Consider the following 19,151-nt stretch of genomic DNA (forward strand, 5'->3'; position numbering starts at 1 on the left):
GCTGCCAGGTCGGGCTCTTCTGCGCTCCAAGTCCTTGTACTTCTGCGTCCCACGCCGGCGCTCTGACGTCATCGGACGTCCGCCGGGCTGTACTGCGCATGCTCAGAACTACTGCGCATGCGCAGTACAGCCCGGCGGACGTCCGGTGACGTCAGAGCGCCGGCGTGGGACGCAGAAGTACAAGGACTTGGAGCGCAGAAGAGCCAGACCGGGCAGCCGGCCTGGCCAGGTCGGGTCGGCCACCGGAGACCACCGGAAGCCTGCGGAGCGGCGGCGAGGGCACCTCCTGCCTGCCACGGGCTGGAGGAAGCCCCAGGTAAGTTGAAATTGATTTTTATTTTTCCCCACCCTCCCTGAACCTTCCCTTTAACTCGGGCTTCATTGAGACACTCCTTGTGTCTGGCTCTTAGTTTGCATCATAGTTCGATAATTTCAGCTAATCGTTATTTAACCAAACAGGTAAGCCAAAACAGTAACGTAGAAAACAAAAACACCCGTGCGACACAAGGTAACCCTACTAGGGCTGAGTACACTATGAGCCCCACAAACCCTTCCTCCTACACCCCCCCCCCCCCAGCTCTCAATCCCCTCCCTCAAACTAATCACTCTTACCCTTGCCACCTTCCCCATCCGCAAGCTCTCATACTTGATCATTCCTCCCTCACTTATTCCATATCACACATAATCAATTTTGAACAGATTTTTTTTTGCAACACAGAGGTGACTTCATTTGAGGTTACCACCACTGTCGGTACACTCAACTCCATGGAAAATAAATTTTTAAACTGGACCTGAACTCACAGGACAGAAGAAATACATAGAGAAATGCACCCTGTATGTATTCATAGAGTTTAGCCTGTCTAATTCCCCCTCATCTGTGACTTATCACAAGTGTAATTTGATCTCTCAGCGGTGTCAGCTGGCTGCCATGGCAGAGCAGCTAATTTGTAAACACAGGATGTTAACCCTATGTCTGCTTCCATAAAAGCAGGAAGTAGACATACTGCAGATTTATTGCAGGATTTGTATCAGATGTAACAAATGTATGTTTTTTTCTTTAAAGGTTATTAGGCTGTTGCTTATCTTTTAGAGCAGAGAGGAAGTTCTGAGTTCAGAAGTGATGAGCAAAAATGTCAAAATTCTTTTTGCATTAATTTTCGCAAAAAAAAAAAAAAAGTTTACCCACTCTAGGACCACAGTGGTAATCCCCCCTAAAGACCAGGCACATTTTCTCTAAAATGGCCACTGCAGCTTTAAGGCCAAGCTGCAGGGCCGCACAACACAGCACACGAGAGATTCCCCCCTTTTCTCCCTACCAACAGAGCTCTCTGTTGGTGGGGTATGATCGCCCCCCCCCCAAATGTTTATTTTTTTTTAATTTATGTTTGATTTTTTACTGTTTTTGACTGCTTTTTTTTAATTTATTTATTTTTCAATCCCCTCCCTCCCCCCCCCCCCCCCCCCAGCCGGCCAATCACGGCGATCGGTTGTCATAGGCTTCTGCCTATGAGAGCAGATTGTTGTCTTGTCCTCCAGGGGGACAGCCGTGTCACACGGCTGTCCCCAGTACAGCGCTGCTGCTGATCGCAGCGCTGTACTAACAGTAAAGACAGTGGTTTTGCAGTCTAACAGTCTCAGGAGCAGCAATCGCCACTCAGGGACTGAAGGCGGGGCAGAGCTCCGCCCCCCAAGCAGGAGATGCGCGCGCAGCCTGTGCGCGATCTCCTGCAAAATGCAGCCCCAGGACTTGACGTCAATCGGCGTTAGGTGGTCCTGGGGCTGCCGCCACGGCCACGCCCGTGGGCGTGGAGCGGTCTCCAGGTACTTAAATTTGATTTTCAAGCAAAAATGTCATCGAAAATAAGTTTGTTATTTTTCACATTTTCCATGAATATTCCCCATAAAAAAGTCGATTTTTCACTGTAAAAATATCGGTTCGCCTGCATTTTCACTGTAAAAAAAAAAAAAATCAAATTATACAATATGAGCTATTTTTTTGAAAATGTTCTCCAAATCGAAAAATGGCATGTTGCGAAAAATCAACAAGCAACACTGGATTTCAGGTCCGCTTTAATGGCATTTTAAATAACAGCCCTACGCCGTATAGGAACCCATATGAAGCTCAGAATGCTTCTGACTCATCCGCCGCTTTCTCCAAACGCGCTCAGCAGATATAGGCGAGAGCTCTCTGACCACTTGACCACTTGCTCAATAAGACTGGCACTAGGATGACATCTTATTTCACATCCCAGTGCACAGCTATCAGCGGCTGACAACGCTGAGCCAGGAACGACCAATGCCTGACTTGAACCCATGACCCCCCCAGGTGAGAGGTTCCAGTACTCCTGACAAGCCACTAAGTCATCCATCCCGCCCGCTGAATAGCGCCTCTTAATTGTTTGCTTTAGTGGACATTATAACTACGCACCAATGAGCTTGTTGTGACCTAACCGGGCCCCAACATAATTGTTTTTTTTCAGAATGGACTTGATTTAGTAGAGGGCCCCTATTTGAAAGAATTCAGATCTCGTGTAAAGGCTGCAGCTCAGGGGTCGAGATTTATCCCCGGATCTGGCAAAGGTCAGAAATGTAATATCTACAGTTTAGAGAGCCGAGCCTTGGTCAATATAGAGAGATTTATGACATTTATAATAGATTAGATTATTTCATGTCTTGGCTTTTTGCTTTTTTTTTCTCTTCCCCCCAGAGCTGAACTGGTAGTTAGTATATGATGAAGGGGTCAGAAAAGAGTACCTTTTAGCAAATGAACAACATAAACTTTCGGCAGCGGTGTGCAATCTGGTAGAAAATGAGGAACTGGGACCGTTTCAGGGGAAGATAAAAAAAAAATACAGCACTGAGAAAAATGTGTTCTACAGCAGGGACTGTTCAAGTCACAATGGAGCTCTGGGGCAAAAGTAACCTGGGGGCCTCCATGAACCCACCCCCACAGCAAATACGCTCCCAGGGCACCCAAGTCGGCTGCCCCCTCCTTCTGATCTCCCCCCTCAATTTTAATGTGCTCCCCGGGGTCCCTCCCAGTAGTGTAACAATAGGGGTTGCAGCCCCTGTACTCGCTGGGGGGCCCGCTCAGGTCTATTTTGGGGGGCAGGAGGGGTCACAGCACGAGGGGAAAGCATTGGCCACACATTGTCATGGAGGGGGGACAGTTCCCGCCCCACCCTCACCTCGGGCTCTCCCCTCAGCGCCCTCCCCTCCAGCATCTATCAACGGCATCAGGCGGCGGGCAGGAAAACATTCCTTCATGTGTTCCACGCGCTGGAGGTTCCGCTCTCTAACTGTCTGATGCTCTTTCCTGTTTAAACAGGAAGTAGCGTGAGGTGCTTAGAGATCGGACCTCCACGGTGGATGGAGGTATGTGTTCCTGCTGCCGCCTGCTGCCACTGATTAATGCTGGAGGGAAACGCTGAGGGGAGAGCCTGAGGTGAGGAGGGGGGGGGGGACTGTCCCCCCTCCACGCCGATGTGTGGCCATGCTTTCCTCTCATGCTGCGACCGCCCCTGCTCCACAAAACGGCCCTAAGTGGGCAGGGGGGGCATCCATTTTTGCAGGGTGGGCCCGGTGATTTCTAGTTACACCTCTGGTCCCTGCACCATTTTTAGCAGCATAGCAGCTCACCTGTCCAGTCGTGCTGCTCCATTCGTTTGTATGCTGTCACCTTCATCCTCACAGGTACACCTTTTATTTAGGCGCAAGTTGTTACATAATGATGTGACAGGTCATGGAGATGAATCAGCCAATGGGAATGAAGATGGGGAGCAAGGCGGGGCACCGTGCTGGGACAGTAGAGTTGCTATGCTGCAAAAACAGTGCAGGGGCCCTGCGAAGCATAAGTTGGGGGAGACCTGAGAACCCAGCAGCACTCAGGGGCCCTGGGGCAATTGCCAGTTGCCACCTTTGCCTCTTTGGTAACGTCAGCCCTGTTCTACAGATGAAAGCACTCGGTGGGCCTGATTTACCAAGGTGCCGTGGCATAACTAAGGTGCCATGGGCCCCAGTGCAAGTTTTGCATTGGGCCCAAGTGCAAATTTGCATTTTGCACAAACATTTTGAGGTATTTTTGAGGTTAGTTGAATTTTCATGTAAATGACCTTGATTCGCATTCACAGGGAAAAAAAATTACACTGCGTAATTTTGCATAAAAACACATAAAAAAAACCCAGCAAATAGACACAAGAAAATCATGAATAAAATTATGCAAGCAAAATTGTGCAATCAGAAAATCGCACACATAAAACTTTCTAAACTAAGTTTAGAGGAGCCTTATTTGTGGCTACAAGCACTATTAGACACTGCTATTTGGCCTGAGGAAGTGGGTATGCACCCACGAAACGCGTTGCCAGTGCAATAAAATTTTATCAATACGTGAATTTGTCTTCATTGAGGTAAGCCACCTTACTTTTTTTTCATTTTATTTGTTTTTAACGTATTTTATCTTCTCTGGGCGCCTCTTTCCCCTTTATCCTAAGTTTTATTTTTGTTATTCTATAACGAAGCTTTCAAACAGCTCGACGCAACAACCACCATCAACAGGACAGTGTTAGATAATTAGTAATTAAAACAAACATCATCTATTTGTATCAACGTGTCAGAAAAACAGAGAAATCGCAGCCTGGTTTGACCCCCTGAGTTTCCCCTTGCACGCTTGTTGATCATTTTAATGAATTGCGCATCTCCCCACGGAGCGCGCGTCTTTGTGTTAACAGATGGTTTGAGTGATATCATCAGCAATTTCTAAATAAGCGCTACAAATTTCATCTAATATGTTTTCTGTCTGTTGAGAGGGACATCATTATCAAAATGAAACACAGAAAAGGTATTCAGGAGCAGACTGTTGTAAGGTTATTTGCTTAAAGGGTAAGTGACATTACCAAGGAAAATGACCTTGTCTCACCTTGCTAGTGAGTGTCCTTAAAAGAGGATCTGAACTCTTGCGGAGGACAGAAGGAACACAGAGAGAAATGCACCCTGTATGTATTTAGAGAGTTTAGTCTAATCCCCCCTCATCTGTGGCAAATCGCAAGTGTAATTTGATCTCTCAGCTGTGTCAGCTGACTGCCTCGGCACAGGAAGGAGGTCAACCCTTGGTCTGCTTCCATGACACAGCAGATTTATTGCAGGATTTGTATCAGCTGTAACAAAGAAATGTTTTTCTATAAAGGTTATTATGCTGTTGCTTATCTTTTAGAGCGGAGAGGAAGTTCTGTCTTCAGGTCCGCTTTAAGGCTGCTTCCACACTTGTGCAGTGATCCCCCAGCGGGGAAGCCTGCCACGGGATCACCGCACAAATCTCATATGACCCTGTGCGCTGACAGGGTCATATACATAGGCCCGCCCCCTGCTCAGTGAGTCCCTGCTGTATAGGAAGTACGTCATTGAGATTCTTGTCAGTCTGCGCATGCTTACTGCATTAAAATAGACTTGCATTACAGCACAATCCGTGCGCTAGGTATGGATCGTGCGGTAACGCACGGATGATTTTGCAGTGGCTATGCGATGAATTAACCACTTCCAATGCATCTCAAAGCATATGATGATTTAGCGTCCTCTTGCGGTAAAACAAGTTAACGCAACACCACAGTAAAAAAAAAAGAAGGCCTAAAGCAGGGGTAAGGAACTTTTTTGGCTGAGAGAGCCATAAACGCCACATATTTTAAAATGTAATTCCGTGAGAGCCATACAATATTTTTCAAACTGGGACAGTAGGGCGCACGTCCCTGTTGCCATGGTGATGTGTGTACAGTTGATCCGCCAGGCAGCGGAAGTGTCAGACACGTCATCAGCTTCTCTTGGGTTTCAGCAACTTTAGCAATTTTCCCGAGAGCCAGACAGGAGAAATACTGACTAACAGCTTGTACAATTAGCTAGCTTACTTGGGGGTTGGTTCACTTTGTAGGACGAGATCCCCAAACTTTGATTGGCCCAATAGGCTGCCTGTCACTTGACAGGCAGCCTCTTGGGCCAAATTGCGGAGATCTCGTCCTACAAAGTCACTGGACCTGACAGGGTCCAGAGTGGGACAATTGGAGAAGCCGTTCGTTTTGGAGTAGGGTGAGTAAGTAAGTAGTGCATGCTACAGCAGTAGCGTGCCTATTTTGAAAATTGTATTTGCGCTGCCACACTAAGCTGCGCTGCTTGATCATTGTAGCTTTTTGAATCAACCCCTACTGAGCCAGATGTGTAGCCATCAAAAGAGCCACATATGGCTCCCGAGCCATAGGTTCCCTACCCCTGGCCTAAAGTGTACCTGAAGCGGATTTGAGGGGGTTAAGGGGGGGAGCAAATGGGATGCAGAGCCACTTTCCCTGTTCTCTGTGTCCCATCTACGCTGCTCTCTGCCCTCCTGCTCTGCGTTGCACCCCCCCCCCCCCCGAACCTATAGAAAGTAGCTTGTCAGCAGCCTAAAAGGGAAGGGGCGTCCTTTGCAGGAGAGTCACTCCTGCAAAACACCCCCCTCTGGCGTTAAGAATTCCCCTTCCCTGAATCTCCATGCCCCTTTACCGCCTCTACCCCACCCCTTCCCCGGCCCCTTTACCACCTCTCCCCGCCCCTTCCCCTCTCCCTTACTCCTTTACTACCGCTCCCCGCCCCTTCTCCTCTCCACCAGCTCTTTCCCCCTTCCCCACCCCTTTACCACCTCTCCCCGCCCTTTACCCTCTTCTTTGCCCCTCTCCTCTGCCCCTTCCCCTCTCCCCGCCCCTTCTCTTCTCCCCCGCCCATTCCTCTCTTTTCTGTGCTCTCGGATGAGAAGCACAGAGCTAAGTCTGCAGCGTCGTGACTCCGGGATTGAGGCCATTTAAAAAAAAAAAAAAACAGAGGATAAAACGATGCAGGAGCGCCGGTAAGGGATTTAAACTTGATCTAGTTAGCCCTGGATCAAGTAGTGTTTTTTTTTTATACTAGCCTAGCTCAGGTTCACTTTAAAGTGAACCTTAAACTGATGAGATACACAATTCTCCTAAACATGACTTTTTTAGATACCACACAGGTTTATGTTATGTTTAAAAAGTTAAAAAAAAAAGTAAATGTAATGTTTTGTCTCTGCTCAGTGACACAGTGTTTCTGAGTCCCATAGAGCTAAAATATACAAACTATCGACTTTTTTTCTCTATCCCCTGCTCTCAGAAGCTGTTCTCTGCCAGGAAAGGGTTTTATGGCTGTAAGAGTTACACTATATTCCGACTGGGTCCTGACTGAAGAGAAACTGTCACTTGCATAGCTAAATGTTAACACTTTCAGGCAGAAAAAGAAAAAAAAGGAACACAGCATAGTCATGTATGCTTTCCTCTTTACATCCACATGTCTATCTCATCATGTCACCTGTCAATTAAGGTTCCCTTTAAAGTGTGCTAAAAATGGCAGCACCATAAAAAAATCTGACCCAGGATTGATCGACCTGCCGTCGCTAGCGCTGTCCCATGTTAATCTTCCATGAGACCCCACCGCTCTTTCCTTCACCCTCTTAGCAAAACCTTACTGTCGTGCTTGATCACCATATCAATCGGTGAGCTCCTGGTTGATATCGGACAGTTTATCAATGGGATATGTTGGGGTCAGTAGATCACGGGTATAATTGGTTAACGTGTTTAAACCTGCCAGGTGGAACTAGTGTATAGCCAGCTTGCTGTCATCTATGTTTTCACACTGCTTTGAATTTGCTCCTCTATCTTTGGCGTGCGTGAAATAAAGGCACAAGCGAAAAAGGGCCAACTGGAGAACAAATTGGCATGGCTGGATAACAAAAAAAAATTGTTTTCAAGTGGGCGCAGAGTGAACCCAAAAACATGTAAACCATAAGTACAATTTTAAAACAGACGGGAAATAAAAACTAAAAGAAATTTACTATAAAAACCATTACATAATTCAAGAATACAGCTAAAGTTAACCTTACTCTCACACAGAACCCGCCCCTGGTGGTGCCTAACCCTAAGACTTTTCTGGTGGTGCCTAACCCTAAGACCCTCCATAGTGGTGCCTAACCCTAACACCCCCCTGGTGGTGCTTAAACCTAACCACCCCCCTGGTGAGGCCTAGCCCTAAGACCCCCACTGGTGGTGCCCAACCCTAAGACCCTCCCTGGTGCCTAAACTTACCACCCCCCTGGTGCTGCTTAACTCCCTGGTGGTGCCAAAACTTAACCCCCCCAGTGATGCCTAACCCTAAGACCCTCCCTGGTGGTGCCCACACTTACCACCCCCTGGTGGTGCCTAACCCTAAACCACCCACTGGTGGTGCCTAACCCTAAGACCCTCCATATTGGTACCTAAAACTTAGACCCCGGCAGGTGGTGCCTTACCCTAAGACTCTCCATAGTGGTACCTAAACCTAAGACTTCCCCGGTGGTGCTTAACCCTAACCACCCCCCTGGTGAGGCCTAACCCTAAGACCCCAACTGGTGGTGCCTAACCCTAAGACCCTCCCTGGTGGTGCCTAAACTTACTACAAACCTGGTGGTGCCTAACCCTAAGACCCTCCCTGGTGGTGCCTAAACCTACCCGCCCCTCCCCCCGGTGATGCCTAGCCCTTAGACCCTCCCCTGGTGGTGCGGTGCCTAAACCACCCCCTGGTGGTGCCTAAGCCTAAGACCCCTGTTGGTGGTGCCTAACCCTAACTAGAAAGATCAGCAGGACTGCCAGGCAACTGGTATAGTTTAAAATGAAATAAATATAGGAGCTTCCATAGGTCTCACACGTCGGGTACTGCTGCCTACAAGTGAAATGCAGGACCCCACCCAAGATCTAGAGGCCTGCATAGAAATTAAGCATTTAGCTGTGTCATTTCACCTTGATTTTTTTTTTGGCGCAGAATGTCTTCAGCACAAAGCTCTTCTCCTAGACTGCATCATCGGAAAACTAGACTATAGTATAGACTTATATAGTAGCAAATATATCGGCGCCAAGGGACAATGGAACCGCCGCTGAGAAGAACAATGTCCAAAAGTTCAGAAGTCAGGCATACATCAAAGGTCAGCGCAGGTTTAGAAAGTCATTGTATGTAGGGAATGGTAAATTCTTCACCACAATATATCAAATGTTCAGAGGTAGGTATCCGCCAAACATCAAAACTAGAAAAGGCTTACCAGCTCCCAACAACCCACATTATAAGGTTGTGAAATGGCTTAGTTCACAGATAACGTCCAGGGAACATCAGACGTCGTGAAGATCCAGTGGACATCCGTATGGAGGTAAAGTTTCAGGAATTTGTATAGGAAAACAAAAACGGCAATATCTAAGCGTAACCCGTTTATTTAGATAAAATTTCTTTAAAAGGCAGTAGACATAAAAACGATAACTCACATACGGGGCCCATAAACAGGGAACCCCAGAAGATTAGCGCGCATGTAATGGTCAATCGTAGATCAATAGACAATGGTGCCGCCTGTTACCTTCCCTAATAGTATAGACTTCCTGCTCCTTCAAAATCGACTTAACGGGCTTCTGAAACTGAGCTGTAAAATTAAAATAATGGAGTCCAAAGATCATGATGCTCTAGCGTTATTATCTGTAAATGTGCACGCCATGCTTAAACCTTGCGCTGTTAATTGCGGCCAGCTCTTAGCGTTTAACTTGCTTCGTAAGTAAGCACAGTTGCTTTAAGTCTCGTCCTTGTTATCGTACGGTATTTCATCATTTTATTTTGGCTCAGCTCAACCGCCGAACAAAGTCATTAACCGGTTAACACATCCTGACACGCGCCACGTAAAAGTCGCGAGAGATCCTCCGACGTCGGGGCTTAAATCCACAACAATAAACATAAAAATTGTCCGTAAATTATTGATGTACAGCAGTCGCTTCTTAAATATTTTAGGATGGGGGTTTAACCCACGCTCGAAATGTATAATAGAACAAAAATCGGAGAAAAATATCGGATTTATACGGGGGAATAAAGTGGGAAATTAACTTGCAGAGGCTGAAATCATTTTTATTTCACAGCAAAAGCCTCCTTACAGTGAATGTACTAGTTCAAACATAGCAGGTTGGTGGCAATATTTTCTTAGGCGGCGTGGGCTGACAGCGTGCGCGGGCCAATCGCCATCGCGGAACGCTGGAGTGGTTATCACCCATCGAGGTAATTACTTTCAAGTTGAAATAATTACTCTATCAATGTTAATGGTTTTTCAACTTCAATAAAGCACTCACCTGCCTATAATCACAGCTAACCCCGTGCTCTAGCGCAATTCCCTCTCTATTAGGAGGTTATAATATAGCTGTTAGAGTGGTCACTTGTCCTGAACAGCTGCTGAATTTCACTTTAGTCGTCCGTGAACCATAAAAAAATGAGTCATCTGTGTATGATTTCCTTGTAACAAGCCCTTGAATGGCAAAGGAATATTGTCTCCAACTTGGAGAAGGCCTTGGTACACCTTGTTGTGCCCGTAGGCCCCTATTCTGCAGAGCAGGGCGGGAGGGCCAAATAAAAATAGGCTAAAATACAGAATCTACAATCTGGGATGAATGCAGGGAGAATGAGTGGCCGTCAGGGACGGTTTTACCATAAGGCACTATAGGCAAGTGCCTACAGGCGCCTGATGATAGAAAAGCGGCGCACATCCCCTCCGCAAGCACCTCTCTCCCTCCTTCCCTATGCAGAGTCCTGATGAGAGTGTAAATGGGAGGTTACAAGTGTTTTTATCTGCACCTGAAAAAAAATAGTGCTCGCATCCGCTGTATGGTATGTAACCTCAATTTGTGGCTGGAGGCAGTGAAAGATTAACTTCAAATTGGGCCCTAGGCAAGATAGCAAATTTGGCTCCCCTGTTGGGCACCTGGCTTCTTAAGTAAGTTGAGATAGGAAATGGGGATCAGAAAAGGCGCCAGCTAGGCCCCTGCCTAATGGTGGCCATACATGGTACCATTTTTTAATACAATCTTACCATTTCTATGTAATGTAAGGTAACTACCTAAATTATCCTTTCAATATATTCACTTAATTTACCCTTATACTACATAGAAATGGTAAGATTGGATGAAAAAATTGTACCATGCATGGCCACCATAAGTTGCCTTGTGTGGATGCTCTGGCTGGAGGTGCCCAAATTACCACCTAAAGCCGTTATTCTTTACATTGGTGTCTACGGCACACCCATATTACCACGGTGAACAGTTTCGATAAAGTTTACTGAATTCTATGTTGCGTATATGGCAGTCATGGAAAGGATTATTATATTGCAGCATTGCCTGGGCTTGAAATGAGACATATCAGCGATACAACGTGGCAGTAGGGACTCCTGTACCTAGAAGGGCGATCAGATCTCCTCCGGTATGACATATTAATCCTCCCTCCTGCTCCGGCTGGAATCCTCTAGCAATGCCTGGATGAGATCAGGCTCTCTTATCATACATTACAGACTTATCATCCTGTGCTCAGACTTCATAAACAGAGAGAGAAGCAGGCTGGCCGGCATGACAATCCACAGTCAGTCGCAACAACGCAATTCCTGACCCCGCGACATGCTTCTGGTCCAGGACGCCAAGATCAAGCTAATTAAACATCATACCAAATAAAAATGCTATCAGATATGTATGATCCTTACATCCCTCGCCAGGAAATATGGCATACTTTTGTCTTGAACAGGGATGCCATTTGGATTCAGCTGAATTGAAATTTCTGCCTATCTGCATTTCTGATTGTAAAACGGAAATCAGAATTCTGTGGAAATCCGATTTGCTGTAATTTTAATCACAGAACTCAGAAGCAATGGACCAATCAGAGAATGCAAATTCTTTTCTGCTAAATTTTAATTGTAGACCAATCACAAGACAAAATGACAATTTCCAATTCCGCAAAGATTCTGATTTCCATTTTTCCAATTTCCATTCACAGGTAGTTCCCGACTTATGAACGCCCGACTTACAAACGACCCGCCGATACGAACGGCATGATTTCAGTGTTTCCTTGGGAACAAACCCCCCAAAATTTTTCAAATTGGACTTGTAGTTTTTGAGAAAATCGATTTTAAAAAAATTCAAAGAAAAAATGGCTTTTAAACTTGTATAAGCAGGTACAGGGGGCAGAGGTGACACAGAGAGGAACACTGGAGGCACAGGGGACAGAGATGGCACATTGTTCGGCTTAAGAACAGATTCAGGTTAAGAACGAACCTACTGTCCCTATCTCGGGGACTACCTGTATTAAGATTTCTGTTTTTCAATTTTTTCTTCTCTGATGAAAAAAATTACTAGTAAAATACTCCTTGGAAATCAGAAAAACGGAAGATCAGAAATCGGAATCTGAAATTGGCAATTCCAACCATCTTGAATACAATTGCTTGCTTTTTGCACAATATCCATACTTAAATTATCGCGTCAGCAGCATTGGCCCATTGTACAACCTTTCACACTCCAATTTACATTCATATATATTTTTTTTCCTTCTCTGTGAAGTAAGCAGGAACATCACATGATCTCCCCAGAGTGCTCTAGGGCAGAAGGCTGCGTGACATCACAGCTTAGGCTAATCATTACCGGGAGGGCGCTGAAACTAGGATAATTAACGTAAAATTAGGTATCCCGATTAATGTAGTAAAGAGATAGATACGATAGATAGATAGATAGATAGATAGATAAATGGCCCGAACAGTTCGCCTGGTGGGTAGTTCGCGTGAACGTCAGCTGTTCGTTTCCGCCGTGAAACGCAATTTTTTTTTTTCAAAAAAGTTTGCGTTCGCATTTTTCCCATAAACTTTAATGGCGCCGACTTAATAGCTAAGCCCCCTTACATGCTATAAACACCAAATTTCCAGGGTATGCAAATAGAGACAGTGGGTATAAGAGAAAAACATCTTTTTTTCAAAAAGACCTTCTAGTTTTTGAGGTTAATAGCAAAGCAACATAGTAGAAACACCAAATTTGCAGGGTACGTGGAGGGGGACAGTGACTACAAGAGGAAAAATGTTTTTCAAAAAGACCTTATAGTTTTTGAGAAAATCAATTTTAAAGATCTCGTACAGAGTGTGGGAAATGTTACAACTGCCGCCGACTTTAGAAGTTAATAGCAAAGCCCCCTTATATGCCAGAAACACCAAATTTGCATGGGAATGTTAAGAAGAACAGTGGGAACAATAGGACATTTTTTTTTTTTCAAAAAAACATACTTTTTGAGAAAATCGATTTTAAAATTTCAAAGGAAAATAGTGTATAATGAAATGCTTAAATGACAGTTATTAGGGAGACAATTCCCGCCAACTTTAGGAGTTAATAGCAAAGGCCCCTTACATTCTAGCAACACCAAATTTGCAGGATATGTTAAAAAGATAGTGGGAAACAATATTTAAAAAAAGAAATTGTGTGGAGTGTGGGAAATCTGAAAAAAAAAATGAAGTGGGGTCCCCCATCCCAAGCCTCTGTAACCCCTTGTCACCCATGCAGGCTGGGATAGCCAGAATGCGGAGCCCCAGCCGACTGGGGCTTCGCACTCTGAGCTATACCAGCCCGCAAGGTCCATGGTATGGGGGGGCTACGGGGGGGAGAGGAAGGCTTGGCCAATGCATGGACAAGGGGCCCTTCTCCACCTGGGGCACCGGAGGTGGGACGACTCCCTGGTGGGGGGTTCATGGTGGCATCTGGGGTCCCCTTTTAGAAGGGGACCTTAGATGCCCACCCCCCTCCCAGGAGAAATGAGTATAGGGGTACAAAGTATATATATATATATATATATATATATATATATATATATATATATATATATATATATATTATTGTATATAAAGTCTTGTTGTCGTGTTTCTTTAAGCTACATACACATGAGGCACGGATGTCTGCATTTGCATGGAGACAAGCAACAGTTGAAAGTCTCCAGCAACGACAGTTGTATACAAGCAACGATTGTATACACGCGGCAACAACCTGTCTGCAACATAGCGGAAACTGTTGCTCAGCAACTTCTGTCGCAGGTTCAATGAACTGTCGGACTCACAAGAGTTGCTAGAGACTAGCATACACACGACCGCACCGACTTGAGACTAGGGACGGTTGCTGCAACAGCTGTTGCCGGGGATTGAACAAGTCAATCGCCTGGAGACAGCTCTGATTAGCAACAGTTGCTTGCACGCGCCTCATACACATGTAGGACCTGTTGCCGCAACATGCGTGCCATGTGTTTCCAGCTACAGTTGTAGCCCGTGTGTATGGGCCTTAGAGCAAACTTGCTGCGAAAGTAAACTTATGAGAAAATGATTTGTATGTGTAGAACAGCCAAGGAATAAAACATTAGCAGCAAAGAAAAGAGTCTCATATTGTTTCCCAGTACAGGAAGAGTTGTTATCTATGCAAATGAGCTTCTCTGAGTTCTTCTGTCCTATTTTCTGAAGCACATAAACAACAAAGAAACCGTGAGAAACAGCTTTCCATAAGGTTTAACTGCAGGAAAGACTAAAGGGTCATTAGCTTTGCTCTGTTTTATAGTTTAAAAGAAAGAGGCCCATATGCAATTAACGTTTGCTCCCAAGTTTTCTACTAGGAGATCATTTATCATCTTCTATTTCAAGTAACTTTCCAGCACTTTTCAACTGAAAAAGTAACAAAAAGTAGGTGAAAAAATACTATTGCGTTATTTTGTGTATTTTCTTTATTTCTGGTGGTTTAAAAAGAATTTTATTGACAAGTTTAAAAATATCTCCTAGGAGAAAACTCAGGAGAATAAGTGCCTAAGGGCCAAGAGTGTGATTTGTAAACTGCAAATATGATAGAATGATGCAATGTTATACAAAAGCAATATGTTTGAAAATGAAAATATGAGACTTTTCTTTGCTACTAATGCCCTATTTATTATCCGTACTACACATACTATTTATTATATCACATTTGGTTCAGGCTTTCCTTAAATTACATAAATATGCTACATTTGTGTTGCTCCAAACAATTATTTGTGAACATATAAAGTACAAATCTCCTGTAAATAAAGATGCCCTATGGAGTCATTGGCCTCCCCTGCTGCAAATAGTCTCAGATCACGATATGGCCCAACCTTTTCTTTTTGAATAAATGAAATAAGGCTAAAATCTCGAATAGTTTTTTTTATTTTATTGCTTTCTGGGTCCTCAAGAATTTCAAGCACTTTCGGCCTCATTCACACCTAAAAACAAAAACGCAAATGCAAGTGTTTCACATTTTTGTGCGCTGTTCTTTTTTTCCCTCTCGGCGCTCCACTGCACGCTGCGTTTTTTGAAAAAGCGCATTTTTAAGCCCTTTGCCAGAGCAGTTTTGAGATTCACTCCCTGACGCAAATCAGGAAGTGAACTCTTTGACCCGGAAAATAATAAATACAATGGGCTTGATTCACAAAGCCGTGCAAACTGTTTAGCACTGGTGTGCTAAACAGTTAGCACGTGAAGTGCAGTTCGCGGACTTTTGCGCGTGCAAAGTGCCGCAAATCTCATGATCGCAGACTTTTGCCCGCACAATTTGTCCGCGCAAAAGTCCGTGAACGGCAATTCACGTGCTAACTGTTTAGCACACCAGTGCTAAACAGTTTGCACGGCTTTGTGAATCAAGCCCAATGTATTTATTCAAAAAAATGCGCACGCAACATAAAGCGGTTTTGTGAGTGTTTAGCGCTCTTCCTATATCTTCCATTATAGCAAAAACACCCCAAAAATGGTACAGGCACCACTTTGCTGACCACAAAGCGGACGCAACGCGCTGATATAAACCTTCTCATAGAGATTCATTGCACAAGCGTTTTATGGGTGATTTTGAAAATCGGCCCCGCTTGAAAAAAGGGCAAAAATGCCCTTAGTGTGAACAAAACCTCACTGTTACTCTTGAGCAAATCAAAAGACAAGAATTGGAAGAAAAATCTCAATGGACATAAACACAATACAATTTTTTTCCTCCTGCAGGAATGTCCAAATCCAGTCCTCATGGGCCGAGATCCTCACACATTTTTGGCACAGCTCAAATTAATTGATGGGTCTGAATGAGGAAAGGTGTGGTCCATCAAGTAGAACACAGTTCTCCATTTCCTGTCCATACTAAACACTGGCCTGGCTATGGTCCTTGAGAACTGAAGTTGGATAACCAGGCATCTAGAGTAAAACTGTGATGTCTCTATTGTGGGCTGTAGCCGTGTCAGGGGAAACTTCCCCCACTTCCTGTCCTACATGTGAGCGTCCTCACTTCCTGTACTAAATGTCAGTGTCACAAAGGATACGCAAAATAGTAAATCTCCTCACCTAGTATTCCTGTACACATTTACAGCAACCTCAACCTTACTTTACTCTATCTACAACAAATTTTTGGGTTTAACAGAATTTCAGAGTTGGGAGTACTGGGTGTATGAAGAAAGGAGGATGAACAAAATGCTGTTCTGAGTAAGAATAATGGTTAAAAAGCTCCTGATTACGAGCTATGCATTACAAACTACTAATATTTACAGTAGATTACTGAAATCAACTTACTGGAACCGTAAGTGTCGACTTGTCCAAGGCGGCAGAAGTCATTTCTCTTGCGTTCAGACCATAAATGATCACATACTTTGTGATAAGGCCATGAGGTCTAGAGGGGCCAGTCCAGTTTACATGCATGGAGTAAGCACTGGTAGCTCTTGCCGTGGCTGGCTTGAGGTCTTCAGGAGTAGCTTCCAATGTACGGACTGAAGACCAGGCACTGTGGACGGAGCCCATGCTGTTCCGTGCTATAATACAGTACTTGTATTCTGTGTAAGGATCCAGTTCATTTGATATATCTGTGTACTCCAGTGGTCCACCTGACCATGTAAATAGTGTGGAATTTTCTTGGTGACCACCAGCAAGACGCCTGCATACAGGAGACAAAACTCGATGTGAAATCCAGACCTAGCCTTCTGAAATCTGGTGCTTTTACAAATTTCATGCATCAAGTCTGTATCACAGTGTTTGAAATATCATATTAATTTAAAAAGGGTCCCAAGGGGCACACCAATGCAAATAAATAAGTAAATAAATAAAATACATGTAAATCCATACAAATAAGAAGTATGTTTCTTCAGGAGTAAAATGTGCTATAAATTACTTAGTCCTATGTTGTCACTATGTAAATTACTTAGTCCCATGTTGTCACTTACAATAGTTAGTAGAAATCTGATGGAACTGACAGGTTTTTGACTAGTCCATCTCTTCATGGGGGAATATTAGTGTTTCATTTATTTTTTACAAAAGGACTTCCTGAAAAGCATTTATATAAGAATGCAGGAATGGAGCTACCATGACTACCCGACCCATAACAGGTGTGGCCACCAAGACTACCCAACCTGCAACAAGCGTGGCTACCATGACTACCCAACCCGTAACAAGCATGACCACCATGACTACCCAACCCATAACAAGTGTGGCCACCATGACTACCCAACCCATAACAAGTGTGGCCACCATGACTCCCCAACCCATAACAAGTGTGGCCACCATGACTCCACAACCCCTAATAAGTTTGACCACCATGACTACCCAACCTATAACAAGCGTGGCCACCATGACTACCCAACCCATATAATAAGTGTGGCCACCATGACTCCACAACCCATAATAAGTTTGACCACCATGACTCCTCAGCCTGTAACAAATCTGGCCACCATGACTACTCAATCCATAACAAGTGTGACCACCATGACCAACCAACCCATAATAAGCATGGCCAACCTGACTCCCTCCACCCATAACAAGCATGGCAAGATCAAAACCTGCTCTAGAGGGCATCCCTTGAGTAAGAGAGAGGAAGCATAAGAAGTTGGGTTCCCCCATGGACTTGGGGGCCCCCCCTGTAGCTTTAGGGGCTGCTCCTCCTGTAGTTACGCCTCTGAGAAGCAAGTCCCCAAAGCCAATCCATCGATTATTAAACAAAACAAACATACACATAATTAGGTCCTCCAGTTCTGCATACAAAAGCATGGTACTCAATTAAACAACTTCAGGAGACGTGGAATACAGGTGAGCTTAATGTTGTCTGCCTGGATTTAATATCGTAGAAGTATTCTGCGAGGCTAAGGCGAGCATCTTCTGGAGGGATAATAAAAATGAGGCCTATTTTCTCTCTCGGGGTTGTTTTATCTGTATCATTGATTAAACACAACTCCTGTCCTTTACAGCTGTGTTTGCACGGCTAGATAATCGCCGCCTTACACAGCGATCATGAGAAAGCCTCCATTTACCATTACGCCATAATATGATGGGGAGACGGATGTGAGGGTGAATGGAACATTTTTTCCATACTGCTTGACACAAAGTACTTTTTTGTCCTAATTTAAATAGGTCAATTCTTGTGGCATTACGCGAGATCCGGGAGAGATTTCCTAAACTGCCGGGCTCTTTCAAGCTACTGTAGTTTGATTAGGAATAAAAATGATGCGTGAACAGCGGTGCGCTGAGTGCCGCTGAAGGTAGACAGAACGGCACGAGATGAACGGACGTTACACTTTACAGGCCATGGTAGAGATGACACAAAGAAGGCACAAATAACAGCTGAACTGGGAATACACAGCCCAGAATCTACGTACTTGAATTTCGGGGTGGAAAACCGGGCGCAGGAATAATGCGGATAGTAGAATATTGGTGAATTTACAGATACTCTACTAATTAAATTGTTCATTTTCATTAGTAAAATATCGGTAATTGTTATTGATATTTTACTATAGCTAAAATCCTAACCCTACTCTCACTCAGAACCCTTCATTACCGATGCCTAACCCTAACACACCCTGGTGGTGCCAAACCCTAAGACCCCCCTTGGTGGTGCCTAACTTTAAGACCATCCTGTGGTGCCTAACCCTAACCCACCCTAGTGGTGCCTAATCCTAAAACCCCCCTGTAGTGCCTAACCCTAAGACCTCCCCTGGTGGTGCTTAACCCTAAGACCCCCCCCCCTGCGGTGACTAACCCTAAGACCCCCCCCTGGTGGTGCCTAACCCTAAGACCCCCCTGGTGGTGCCTAACCCTAAGACCCCCTTAGTGCTGCCATACCCCAACTGTCCCCCCGCCCAGACACCCTTACTGATGCCTTACCCTTATCGCCAGTGGCGGACATACGGCCGTGCAGGCCGTGCCGCCGCACGAGGGCCCCTGAAGTTCCGTTTTCTTCAGGGGCCCATTAAGTATTATTTTTTTTAATTATTTTATTCCCCGGGGGGCCCCCCCGATTCCTATCCTCCCTCCCTCCCTCACT

The 19,151-nt window shown here is 45.0% G+C and overlaps 1 protein-coding gene across 6 annotated transcripts in view; it reads right to left on the bottom strand.

Moving 5' to 3' along the window:
- The window catches only part of USH2A (usherin), a 1,078,291-nt gene that overhangs the window by 153,589 nt on the left and 905,551 nt on the right, over nt 1-19,151 (bottom strand). For all 6 annotated transcript variants that reach the window (XM_068232882.1, XM_068232881.1, XM_068232884.1 and 3 more), the window contains one exon: nt 16,418-16,775. In XM_068232882.1, the coding sequence (XP_068088983.1) occupies nt 16,418-16,775 (358 nt within the window). The remainder of the gene's footprint in view (nt 1-16,417; nt 16,776-19,151) is intronic.

The sequence above is a fragment of the Hyperolius riggenbachi genome, chromosome 4 (genome assembly GCF_040937935.1).
Source record: "Hyperolius riggenbachi isolate aHypRig1 chromosome 4, aHypRig1.pri, whole genome shotgun sequence".
NCBI classification, from domain to species: Eukaryota; Metazoa; Chordata; class Amphibia; order Anura; family Hyperoliidae; genus Hyperolius; species Hyperolius riggenbachi.